A 12,662-nucleotide genomic window follows, 5' to 3' on the forward strand; every position below is an offset into this window, starting at 1 on the left:
AGTGGGATGAATGATTGGAAGTCCTGCCCTGAACCAGCCAACCAGCGAGACGACTGGTTCCTGTCAGCTGCTGGGAGTCCCACAGCTCTATTTACTCTGTCTGCTGGCACTTTGAGCCTCCGAGGCAGCAGAGCTCCACCAGACGGCCGTGCGGATGGAGCTGGAGTTGCTGTGAAGGAGCGAGATGAAGCTGATGGAGGAGCAGCTCTGGCCTCTGCTGAAGCAGCACCTGCAGCAGACCCTCACCTACTGGAGCGTCTTCTTCAGCTTCGGCCTGTGCGTCTCCTTCCTGGGACCCACCATCCTGGACCTGCGATGTCAGACTGGGGCCACAGTGGAGCAGATCACCTGGGTCTTCTTCTCCCAGCAGTTCTTCTTGTTGGTGGGCAGCTGTGTGGGGGGGCTCTTCAAGAAGACGTGAGTGCGTCATCATATTTCTCTACGATACATTCTCGAAACGTTTGCTTGCTTCTCGCCTGTTAGTCAGAGTGAGTTCGTTCTTCTTGTGGTGAAATCAACTTTTTATGTAACAAGTAAATAATAAAAACCACCTCAGTGTTTATGGATAGACTGTCTTGACCAATGTGACATTATTAGACATTCTGGTCCGACAAGAACTTGTTGGAAGAGCAAATAGGATCAGCGTAAACACCTTTTTGACAGTTTTCTGGCCACAGTTACACAAAAGAGCTCCTGCTTTGCGTTTGCTGTTGGTACTTTTACAGAACAACAAAGACTGAAACTACACAAAGCTCCTGCGACACTTCTGAGGGTTTAAGTTGGTCGTTCCAGCATTTGTTAGGAGGGAAAAGACAATCATTTAGACATAATCTGAAAATTTGTCATTTCAAATTTGTAAGCCTCAGGCAAGCGTCTGAGGGAATTAAAAACGGAAATTTTTTAACTAGGAAGGAAGAAGCGAATATACTAAATTAAAATGTTGCTCGTTAAGCGATCGTTTGAATCATGTTTTTTATTCATCCGCAGCCTTCTGGCCTCCCTCTTGGCCCTGTTCTTCTGCACTCTCATGATCTCACTTCTGTTCGCTGCCATACCGTTCTGCCACCATATTGTGCCATTGTTTGTCACCATGGCGATAACCGGTGGTGCCATGGGGGTGATCGACACCATCGCCAACTACCAGCTCGTGAATTTGTACCAGAAGAACTCTGCTGTTTTCCTACAGGTCAGGGGACCGTGTGTGTGTGTGTGTGTGTGTGTGGTTTTAAGGTTGAGTTTAGGTCAGGGTCAGAGTCATGGTCAGGGGCGACATCAGCTCATGATGGGACCTGATCATCATCTTTGATCACTCCATCTTGATCAACATCTGAACAGATCATGTGACCAAACCTTGGCGGTCTGCAGAGAACTTCCTTCAGAATCCCTGATAGTTTAAAGTTGCCCCCTGACATGTAAAAGTGAAGCTGAATAAAAGTCTCTGCTGGTTCGGCCTTTCGGACCGTTTCTAACTCTGTCGTGGCCACAGTCTTTGCATTTCTTCATCGGACTGGGGGCGCTCATCAGCCCCCTGGTGGCCGACCCCTTCCTGACAGACGACAACTGCACCCTGGAAACCAACAGGACCCCAAACTATCACCACGTCCAGATGAACACGTCCGAGCACGAGGCCGCCCGGCTCGACCAGATCTCCACGCATGGAGTTCCGATCGAGGGCGAGGCCATCGGCAGCGTGTCGTACGCCTTCTGGATCATGGCGCTGATCAACGTGAGTCCTTCGGCCCGATTATGCAGAATAAAGGGAAGTGTGTTTCATACTCTCGGAGTGTGTAGGTGTAAATGCGTGAGTGTGTTGTTCAGTCGACTTTGGGGAAACTGCAGGAACCAGTTTGCTGAAATCCCAAGTTTACGCTTCACCGGTTCCCATTTATGACATTAATACGTTTGTTCAGGAGCTTCTTCCTTGGAAAGGGTGTTAATACTCCTGCTGTGTGTGTGTGTGTGTGTGTGTGTGTGTGTCTGAGGCAGCTCCCTGTGCCGGTGGCCGTCTTCACCCTGATGTACCAGAAGAGGCTGCTGCCCTGCTTCCGGAAGGGTCCGGGTCTGCTCGAGGGACGCTCCGGCGGCTCCTCTCTGGACGCCGCTCCCGGTAACACACAGCACGTGTGTGTGTGTCCGTCTTTGTGTCCGTGCTGTCCACACAGCTGCTCACTGTCCCTTCGTCTCCAGGCAGCGTGTTTTCCTGCTGCAGCCCTGCTAATCTGCGGGGCCTCCCTCCTTCGTTCTTCCTCATCCATGCTCTGGGCGGAGCCATCCTCTTCCTCACTGATGGGATCATGGTGAGGCGTTCACAGTCATGTCTGTTCACCTGGGAGTTGGGCCCTGATCTGCTGTAGTTAACCTTCTTCCCAGGGCTCCTACGCTGGCTTCGTCTACACCTACGCCGTGTCCCCTCCTCTGCTGATGGGCCACAAGGCTGCCGGCTGCCTGGACAGCATATTCTGGGCCTCCATCACAATCGGACGTCTGGGCTTCATCTTTATGTCGTACAGATTCACAGCACCCAGGCTGCTCACCTTCAGTCTGGTACGAGAGTCGGATTTTTAAAATTTCAAGAATCTGAAAAGAGATGATCGGCGTGTGGTTTAGGCGGAAGAAGCTTGTCCCCAGCGCAGCTCAGAGTCCACCTCGAGTTTCAGTCCAGAGGAGCTGGATGTGTGAACACAGCTGCTGTTCCCACCCAGATTCACTCGCGTCCCCTCGTGTAAATACTGAAGCCGTGCCAATGGGCCACTGCACGGCAGATAGAGGAACCTCAAAGCATGGCACGAAGCTGAGGAGTGATATCTAGGAGATGAGGGGATCCTGCAGAGGACGGCTGAAGCGATGCTCCAGGAGTGTGATGCGTCTGTGTCTCAGACCATCTGCAGTGTGACGTGCACGCCCTCGCGGTGCTGCGTGTGTGAGCCGACAGCCCCACCAGGAGCTCTCACATCTCTGTAGTCACACATGCGTTTACACGCAGCTCCTCTGGAAAGAACCTGCTAAAGTCCATTGCAGATGGGGGGGGGGGGGGGGGGGGGGTGGTGTGTGTTAACAGCAGGGTGGAGTCTATTTTCTGCCTGTAATCTCCTTTTCTCCTGGGAAACCAGTCCATGTTTGTGACGACAGAAACCCAAATCTTTGTTCAAACATCTCATTTAAGGAGGCTGACCTCTGTAAATACCCACCCCGATCAGTTACTCTCTATCCTTGCTGTCCGTCCGCATGTTTGCCTGAGGTGGGGGCCATACTGGTGCAGTTCATGCTGATGATCTTCTACACCAGCTGGGTGTTTCTCTTCATTGGTACGTGCGTGTTGGGGCTGTGCATAAGCAGCATGTTCCCCTCCATGCTGGCCTTCACAGAGGACATCCTGGACTACAAAGGTAAACTCTGGAAGCCTCTGGAATCTACCAACAGATCTGTCCGTGAACTCCCGTTCCTCTTCTTTGCGTTCAAGGTTGCGCCACCACCGTCCTGGTGACCAGTGCGAGCACAGGAGAGATGCTGCTGCAAGTGGTCTTTGGATCTGTGAGTGCCGTTTTCCCTGTCATGATGATTACACTTGAAACCTCAGCCAAGATCCATCTCCTCGGTAAAATGAGAGCTGCAGCGCGTGGAAGCCGTTGATGTCGCCTGTGGTCTCTCCCTGCAGGTGATCCAGCGTGAGGGCAGCTTCACCTTCCTGCTCTGTTGCACCACAGCCTCGGTGACGGCCCTCTGCTGTTTCCTGCTGTTCCTCTACGTCCAGCACCTCCACAGAAGCAGCCGCGCAGGTAAACCCACCTCTGCTACCATGCCAGGCCTCCTCGATCAGGCTGACAGACAAACATCCCAGGAAACCCTCCTCTAATCTGCCCCAGGTTAATCTAGAAAGAAATAGGGGCCACAAGAGGCTGCTGATGTCCCCACGTCCCCTCCTATCACAAGGACTTTCCTGGAATTCCAAAGATCCGAGTGACACGTATGTTCCAGAGGCAGCTGGATATAGAGCAGGACTCTATTATGTTCCGTTCTGGGCAAACCCGTCACACATCCTCAGCAGCTGTAGCTGCCCTCCAGAACACACAACGATGTTTGCTCTGTGTTGCGTGTGTGTGCCTTATACGTTCCTACCTGCGGCTACTTGAACCTGCTAATAAGGTGACACGGGGCTGGTTACACATCTTTAATTCTTGGTCTCACCGATTATAAACTCTCCCTCGCCGCCTCTCGTACATCGATGTGCAGCTTCAGACAAGTAACTTGTAAACATCAGGAAAGAAGAAGAAATAAAAAGTGGACAGAAAAAAGCAACAACGGTTGTTTCTTTTTTTTTTTTAAAAAAAAACCAAGAGTTTACATCTGAGGGGAAAACATGGGGAGGTCCAGACGAGCAGAAAGTTTTAAAAGGGATTTAGTCTCACGGACACTTTTTCTTAATTAAAAGCACTGAAACAAAATGCAATATAAACCAATTCTGTGAGTCATGTTGAAATAAATAGTCTGGGTTAACCTAATCACATGACTAATCACATGACTAATAGCTTGACAGATTGTGAGAATCGTATTTCATACAAAGTGCAAAGATGTTCCTCCCTTTGGGAAAATATACATTAGTCAGTAAACAAACAACATTTTGTCAAAGAGTAAATGTGAAAAGCGACAGAATGCAATTAAAGGAGAACCTGGAGAAGTGCAAACGTTCCATCACCACATCTGCATGTACAATATCAACACCATATCAAAACACTGCACATATAAAACATAGACTTTTGATTTCTCTCAATAAGGCTTTTGATTCTCAAAAATAGACAATGCCACTGCTGCACAGCTGCCTCCACACTCACGGGAGGAGAAACTGGACAAAAAACATCAAATCCGAGAACCCGAAACACGTCTAAGCCATCGGGCTCTTACAAAAATAATCTACGGTTACAGGAAAGGAGATTACGCTGAATGAACAGGGTCTAAATATTTATATTCTGTGAGAAAAATGTAAGAAAATTTAGCGCAAACATGTAGAAGCCGTCTTAGATTTGCAAGCGCTGCATATTTACGTGCGCTGATCGGCTTCAGCACCTCCGCTGTGATATGGCAAAACTCACTAAACAGGCTCGTTGTTACTGGGTTTACGCCTACTTGGATTTGCATTTTAGGAAATGGACTCGGGCTTGGCTGTGGTAAGGCACCATATTGGAATGACAGCCTGCAGGCAAAGGGGTCAAAGGTCAGCCAGTATTCTCCACATCTCTGCTGGTACATCCCTGGGTTAGAAAGGGACACTTGGGTAAAGAAAGACAGGCGTGTCTTCTATCCAAGCATCGAGTAAACATAATTCCATGTTCATGAGTCTGACGCAGACTTATGGCTTCTACATCTATTAGGAAACAGGTCCAAAACTGTTTATGGCTCTTTATGGAGAGGGTGCAGCTTAAAGAAGGTGTATCAGAGTCTCGGGGGCTTCTGGATTAAGGGTTGCTGTCATTCACTGGTGAGAAGAGGCTCAATTTCAGGCTGGTAGACTGGAAAATGACTGCTGACCGAGTGGCGTTGCATCTTTCTGTCGTCTGCTAATGCGTCACAAAATATGTTTCAATACTTGATTTGGAAGTGGAAAACAGAATCATTTGGTCGTCAGTTACTCTGACCATTACTCATCATATTTTTCAGCGTCACAATTAAAATTTCCATTATGGTGACACTCATACACATGTTAGGGCTCACACTAAACCTAATACTTCGTTGTATTAGTCGTAAGAATCACAAAATATGAACAAAGCTGTGGTAAATATGTCAAACATGGAGAGCAGAGATCAAAACAACAGAATGTGTTGTTACATCCATTAGCCACATGCTAGAAATGCGGTTTTACGTCATTCATGCTTAACAATTTTAGCGTCCTGAAGGACGATTATTTCCATACCCACACAAAAATCTATGCAGTTATAAAAAGCTAGCATTAGCGAAGCAAACAAGCTAATGTAAAGTCCAGGAGCAGCAGAACGGTGCAGCCCAGTATCTCTTAAAGCTGAAGCACATGAACCTGTAGCCTCTGATTAAGCACCTGTTGGTGCGGATATCGTGCAGCCCGACCACCTGCCGTAAACGCGTAGCGGCGTCCGTACGGATCCTTAAATTCCACAAGCATCATCAAGGCCAGCAGAACGTTAGCTCTGGGGTGTGGCTGCCAGTATTCCCACATAACTACAACACAGAGTCTGCAATAAGTGCAAAATCAATTGTTGTTCTTTTGCCTGCGATGAGTCCGACCAGCTGAAGCTTCCCGGGGAAAAGCGAGTCAATATTTTGACAGTTTGTCGTGTGTGCAGTTTAAACACACCAGTCATTAAGGTTTGATAAGTGGCTGTCAGAAGAGGGTGGCGTTTGTGTTCTTTGGTCAAAGTCAGGAGTGCTGGGATGCCGTCGTCCTAGTCCGGATTACTGTTGGCGCCACCTGCACGTTTCCTGCAGAGACGCGACAGGGGCTGAATTTAAGTTTTGGCCTGCGCAGATCTGATGCACACAAAGTGTTATGGCTTGTTTTTACACTGAGAAGAGGAATGATTCAACGTCAACACGGAGACAGTCGGAGCTGATCAGGCTACAGTCAGCCCAAGTTTCACAGCAGCAGACAGTACACGGGCAGGTAAAGCGGGTTCAGGGGCTCCGAGGGACTGCAGAGAAACATGGCGGTTAGAAGGTTCCTCTGCAACACTTGAGTAGAGAAAAGGAAACAGAACTATTGCCAGCAGAGGTGCAGCTGGATCAGGAAATAAAGCAGTGACACAACTGCACATTAAAAGAACAATCCAGGCTTTGCATTGCTCGAGTCCAAAATAACCCAACGGGATTGTCGCTGGTGGGGGTCCAGCGTGGATCCACCTGCTGCTGATAGAGAAACTTCTCCCTCCTTCAAACCGATGCACGCGAGGAGCCCCGGAACATGAATCCAAAAGTCCGAGTGGAACAAGAGTATCAGTGTGTGAGGACGGATTCTGAAAGGACTCCAGGTCCTCCTGCGCGTGTGTGTAGTGTAAATACTGCAACTGTGAGTTTTGCCTGTCTGGGTCCAAACGCTGCAGAGTTCTAAGTCTTCTGAGGGTCTGGAGAAATGGGACCAGGTGTGTTGGTTCCGTCCATGCTGTGTACAGGGATCTGGAACTGAGGGGTGAAGACGGACGGGAACTGGAAAAGGACAGAAGTTTGAATACATCTCTGCAGAGTGTGTGTGTGCCTGTGCGTGTGTGTGTGTGTGTGTGTGTGTGGTGCACTTTGATGCGTTTACCTGGAACAGATGAGCTCCCTGACGACGCGTGGCCGGGCTGAGGGGAGCCACTGGGCTGAGCGTGCTCCAGAAGTGGATGTTGGACAACAGAGGACTGGGAGTCAACAGCAGGGTGGGAGTCTGAGGGAAAGAGGGAGGACACTAATACACTAATTTATGGAGGAAATTACCGTATTTACTGTCCACACCACAAAACCTTGAGCAGGAAATGTAAACGTTTCTGTTTAAGAAACACCTGAATGTTCAGATACAGACATTTATCTTAATATGTGAAGATGTTTTCTCATCTACTTAATCTATCTTAAACTAACAGGAAGGTTTTACTGGATGACCACACCAGTAGATCTTGTGATCAGTCACGGCCCCAAACCGAACCAGAAAGACTACATTGTCTAAAGCTAAATCCAATTACAATGACAGAATCTTGCAACTGCGGCCCAGTCATGTGTTCAGCAAACAACATTAAATGCAGCTTTAAACAACACAAAAAACACCAAATAACCATTCACATCGCAGCGTCTACTGCCACCTATTGGTCGACACTGGAACTGAAGTTTACATGAATAAATGAAGCAGTTTTCCCACAAATATTAAGATTTAGAAGTGGTTGATCTTCAGGTTTAATCTCTCCTCTATCAGATAATTACGTCGGTCCAATATTCTGTGCTGATTTGCCTCCACACACTCACCGGTATCATTGCTGGTGTCAGAGAAGCGGTGGGTAACGAGGGGCTGCAGAGGCTCATGGGAGAGAAGTCCGAGGTGGTGACCAGCAGGGTGGGTGGGCTGATCTGCAGGACTTTTGGCGGCTTCCGGGATTTTCCTGAGCTCTGAGTGCTGACTGTGGTGCTGCTGCTCACTGAGGATGAACTGGTCTCAGCATCCACCAGACTGGTCTCGTCCGACAGAGCAATGCTACTGTCCACCTGGAGGACAGAGGACAGAACACGGATCTGCACACTGTCTTCACTAGAATGCTACAGGGAATTCCACAGTGGGACGGGCACACCTGCCACGACTAGCTCTACAAACATGTTATTTCTAGTAATAAAAACATCACATGACAGGACAGATTTTAGAAGATAACAAGAGTCAAACAGGAGGGTGCGGTCCTCTACTCACCCTCTCCTGCGACTGAGGGTCCACAGGCTGAGACTCCAAGTCGCTGTCCATCACCAGCTCCTGAGAGGAGTAGAGCACCAGATTTGGTGACGGGTTCGTGGAGGCCAGGTCCTGTAAGCTGAAGGCTGGTTCTGACGGCGGGACCTGTTCGAATGAGTAGGCGTACTGGGACGGCACGGAGGAGTGTGTGGCGAGGCCTTCGTGTCTCTGGGCCGTGGCTGGCAGAGGGTCCAACGGGCTGGAGCTCAGAGCGGGCTCTATGTCCACCCGAGGGGGGGGTGCTGGTGTCTGTGCTGGTGCTGGCTTTGGAGGGGTGTTCACGAACTTGATGACGGAGGACAAGGTGGGCTGCTGCGTTTGGGGCGCCTCCTCCTGGCTGTGAGCTCGGGGGCCGGCGTTCCTCCTGTCGGCCATCTTCTCGGCTGGATTCTCTATCTTGATGGATTTGAAGAGCTGCCGTCCGTTTTGCAACGAGTTGAGGGTGAAGGAGGTGTAGAGGCCAGAGTGGATGTAGTCGTTACGGCTCGACTGCTTGCTGCCGGAGCTGCTTCCCACCTTGCCGTGGTCGGCCGGCTCGCCCTCCGGGAGGGGGCCGTCCCCCTTCTTGGCCTGGGGAGGCGCATCTCCTCCCTCCGCTCGGGAGAAAACGTCCCCTTTCAGGATGTCCGGATAGGAGACGAAGCGGTAGACGAACTTCTGGCCGTTCACCTTCTTGATGATGTTCTGCGAAACAAACGTGTGGAGGAGAATAAATAAGGAGATGTTAAACAAATATTGTGTTAAATGAGCAGTTCTGCCCCAACCAAAGATGACTGGAGAGACCAGAACGGCCCGTGGGACAGCGCTCTGTCCTCTGTCTGAGCCCCACATCTAAAGCAGAGGCGTCCACACCCACGGGGACAGTGGGGGACAGGACACACTTGTGCCGAGCGTCTCCGCTGCAGCTACCTTGTCGTAGTAGTATCTGAGAGCCCTGCTGAGTTTGTCGTAGTTCATGTTGGGTTTGTTCTTTCGGGCTCCCCACAGCCGGGCCACCTCCTCCGCCTGCAGCAGCTTGAACTCCCCCTTCTCATTGGTCCAGCAGATGAGCTGCTCATTACTGGAGTCCAGTAGGAGCTGCAGGAGGAACTGCCACAGAGTGACAGAGTTGTCCATGTCTGTCACTGGAAAAGAGAAATGAAAGAAATTACACCAAACACCAAACTGTCAGGTTCCAACCGTCTCCTGCATCGGTGGGCGTTTTCCTCCTGACCTTTAGCCTCTTTAATGGAGCCACGTTCTAAGGATCCAAACAGGATCTGTGTGGTGGAAACCACCTAATATCAATAAATCAAAGGCAGATCTGGACCCTGGTGTAAAAAGGCAGCAGCCAAGTCACCAGTGAGTGTGTCTGTTACGGCTGTTACACAGAATAAAGGTTTTAGGTGACGTGTTGGGGCATTAAACCAGGCGCTAAAGAAGGAAAAGTAGCACCCAGTCATAGAAAAGAAGACAGAAACCTGACGCTTTAACGTAGCTAATTACTATTTTACAAACATCTTGTTCACATCTGGCTGTCCGAGCCCAGGAAGCTGTGAACATTAAATATCCCAAAGGCCAAGACGGAGGCTGGTGAACAGAGGAAAACTTTTATCCAACGCAATCCCTCCGTCTTAAAACTGCTCATTTGGACGAACAAAGGCCTCTTCTTCGACATCCTTCTGATCCCTAATAACAGCAGGGAGCCCTGATAAATGAGGAAAAACTCACATTTGGAACCTTCCAGCGGCCGAATCAGGTAAAATGAAGTTTAAGACCACGTGTTTCACGCCTCCGAAGCACTTAAGATGTCGTTTTAAAGGGAAACGCTCAGTATTAAAAAGAAGTTGCAAGTTTTATCCGCTGCACGGACACCTGCGAGACGGACGCAGCCGAACCAGAAGATATGGGACTCGTGCTTCTGGTGGGGTCACATGACCCGGTTCAACTTTTCCATGAGCCATTCATGAAGCCGAGCAGCTCTGTAACAACAACAGCTTCCTTCTCCCGAATATAGATTCAGAATCACAGCCCTCATGACGCCACACTGGCAGATCGGACCTGCTGGTGCAGAAGTTGTGAGAGAGGCACCACAAAGTTGTGAGAAAGGCCTCCTGCCGACCATTTTCGGCAGCTTTGTTGCTTCTAATGGCATTTACATTTCAGTTCCGGCCACTTTAAAGTCATTTAAATAACATTTGGCCCAAATCAGGACCGTCCACAGGGAGGAACCGGGTTGGAACCAGCTGGGTCCATCAGCTGGGTCGTGGTGGTGATTTCCATTTCCAGACCCATTTCGAGATAAATCTCGCCGCTGTAGCTGGGGACATGGGTGTGATGTCGCCCCAGATCCCCTATGAAAAGCTGCCTCCCACGCAGCAGATGTCCTCATAAGGTGCAGTGTGTTCTGATCCAGAACCCAGTGCTGAATAAGACCCCCGGTGTGAGGTGCACTGACCTCTAATCAGGTCTGCTCTTACCAAAGTGTTTTATGTTCTAATGCCACCGTATAATCATCTTCTAGGAAGCTGCAGCTTTGATTCGGGTTGGACCTCCTGGCTCAGCGTGGCCGTGTGTGTTCAGAGAAGCTGGAGAAGGTTCTGCACCCACAGAGAAATCAGGAGGGATTCTGTTCTGGTTCTGGAGTTTGACGCCCCAACACGCTGCTGTCGGGGCCAAAGGTCACACAAAATGGGGAAGATTTTGGTCAAACAAGTGCAGAAAGGTTTCTGAGAGGCATTTATACACGTGTGTGAGACAGAGACCGTCCAGAACCTGATGATGGGCCGAACCAAAGCGCTGCTGTGATTTGGTCACATTCCTTTTTATTATGGTTGAAGTGGAGCCAAAAGCACCGACACACATCTGCACCGGTCAACATGTGCGTGTGCGCGCCTCGAGCAACAGAAACAATGAGCCTGACTCATCCACACCTGACAGGTTGGAAACCCTGTCAGAACCAGAGCTATCCAAAGTTCGGCAGCGTCCAACCTGCAGCCAGCGGGAAGATTAACCAGCGTCGTTGCGCAACATTCGCCACAAATGGCGCAAACGCGAGCTGAGACAAATGGCTCATGTAACATGTGTGAGACATGATCCAGGGGTCCGGACGGGTCCGACTGGGCTTTACTGGCGCCGCCACAGACCGACAACAGTGGGAAATAAAGACCACTTGTTGCTTAAAAGCCCTCCCTTTGGTGACAGTCGACAGGCTCGCTGCTGATTTCACGCAGTTTGCCTTTAAAAGCCCGACGGCTGCTGTTCCGTGCACGGAGACGTCGAGGCCAACAAATCAAAGCTTTAGCGTCAGTTTCTGAACTGGAAGTTAGCTCTTAGCATATTAGCTCAGCGGCTAACCTACCTCGCTCCTAGAGACGGGTGGATTTCCGAGTCGTCGAGTCGCGTCGATACGTTCCCAAAACATTTCTGAAAACCGTATTAATGTTTCATATGCAGTGAAATAAGTTTTAGATTTTAAAAAAATACCTAAACATAAAATACATTAAACTGCCTTTGGATCGTCATGACGGCATTTCCTTTGAACTGAAAATATGTTGCGTTTAAAACTACTCGGAAATGTCAATATCGAGAATCGTTGCGCCTTTACGGGGAATATGTTTTCGTTAGTGACTGTTGTGGATGCGAATTTAGATCATAATTAAATTATAAAATGTGTTTTAGATTCAGTCTTGAGAGGTGCTTTTGTTACAACCGGTGAAAGCAATACAACTGATATCCTGTCTAAAAATGAAAACGCAAATTCATTTACTTAAGAACACTAAAGACTGTGTGGTATCCGTCGAATAATAACAATTTCTCAGTTATCTCAGTTGCTACCCAAGAGTTGCATTATTTTTCTGCACTTCAGGTTATAACACTTTGCCACTCTAACGTAATAACGTCTGTTCGATTTCCGATTTTTTGGGCGGTATGGAAATGCAACATTAATTTTTATTGAGATCACTTCCTCTTGTTGTTGTGTTTTTGAAAATATATTTTCCTGCAGCTTGGTCTCATTTACATAATTTACTGTTTAGTCAACATCACACGCTCCGGTCGTTTTGTCCTTAAAAAATACAAGCACAAAGCAAGATAGATTTAAACTGAAATGCCTACTGCCTATGATAAAGGATTATAGGTTGTTGTCTCGTAGCGTTGAGAGATTTTAGACTGCACATGCGTCAAATAAAAGCAAACAAATGCTGCAGCCTGCATCAGATGGGGAGTGAAATAAGGTGTGGAAATCAACAAATAA

At 48.9% G+C, this 12,662-nt stretch overlaps 2 protein-coding genes across 7 annotated transcripts; one reads left to right on the top strand and one right to left on the bottom strand.

Moving 5' to 3' along the window:
* The first annotated feature begins 97 nt into the window (after positions 1-97).
* On the top strand, positions 98-4,314 carry mfsd4aa (major facilitator superfamily domain containing 4Aa). 4 transcript variants are annotated; one of them, XM_011614374.2, is made up of 10 exons: positions 101-417; positions 988-1,186; positions 1,487-1,726; positions 1,987-2,107; positions 2,188-2,297; positions 2,371-2,544; positions 3,164-3,386; positions 3,461-3,531; positions 3,656-3,776; positions 3,864-4,314. In XM_011614374.2, exons 1-10 carry the CDS (start codon positions 185-187, stop codon positions 3,866-3,868), a joined length of 1,497 nt encoding a protein of 498 aa, XP_011612676.2. In that variant the 5' UTR covers positions 101-184; the 3' UTR covers positions 3,869-4,314. The 4 variants fall into 4 exon arrangements, with proteins under 4 accessions (XP_011612675.2, XP_011612676.2, XP_003973814.3 ...); XM_011614373.2 differs by having other exon boundaries at positions 98-417; positions 3,656-3,885; XM_003973765.3 differs by having other exon boundaries at positions 102-417; positions 3,239-3,386; positions 3,656-3,885.
* On the bottom strand, positions 4,302-11,963 carry elk4 (ETS transcription factor ELK4). Of its 3 annotated transcripts, none has more exons than XR_003885854.1 (7): positions 11,769-11,963; positions 9,338-9,552; positions 8,390-9,112; positions 7,957-8,193; positions 7,268-7,387; positions 6,530-7,167; positions 4,302-6,447 (listed from the first exon to the last, which is right to left on the bottom strand). XR_003885854.1 is itself a non-coding variant. In XM_029826110.1 (7 exons), exons 3-7 carry the CDS (start codon positions 9,542-9,544, stop codon positions 7,069-7,071), a joined length of 1,386 nt encoding a protein of 461 aa, XP_029681970.1. In that variant the 5' UTR covers positions 9,545-9,552; positions 10,888-11,073; positions 11,769-11,963; the 3' UTR covers positions 4,302-7,068. The 3 variants fall into 3 exon arrangements, 2 of the variants coding, with proteins under 2 accessions (XP_029681970.1, XP_003973813.1); XM_029826110.1 differs by adding an exon at positions 10,888-11,073 and having other exon boundaries at positions 4,302-7,167; XM_003973764.3 differs by having other exon boundaries at positions 4,302-7,167.
* Between the last annotated feature and the right edge of the window lie 699 nt (positions 11,964-12,662).

This window comes from Takifugu rubripes, chromosome 19, assembly GCF_901000725.2.
Source record: "Takifugu rubripes chromosome 19, fTakRub1.2, whole genome shotgun sequence".
Lineage (NCBI taxonomy): Eukaryota > Metazoa > Chordata > Actinopteri > Tetraodontiformes > Tetraodontidae > Takifugu > Takifugu rubripes.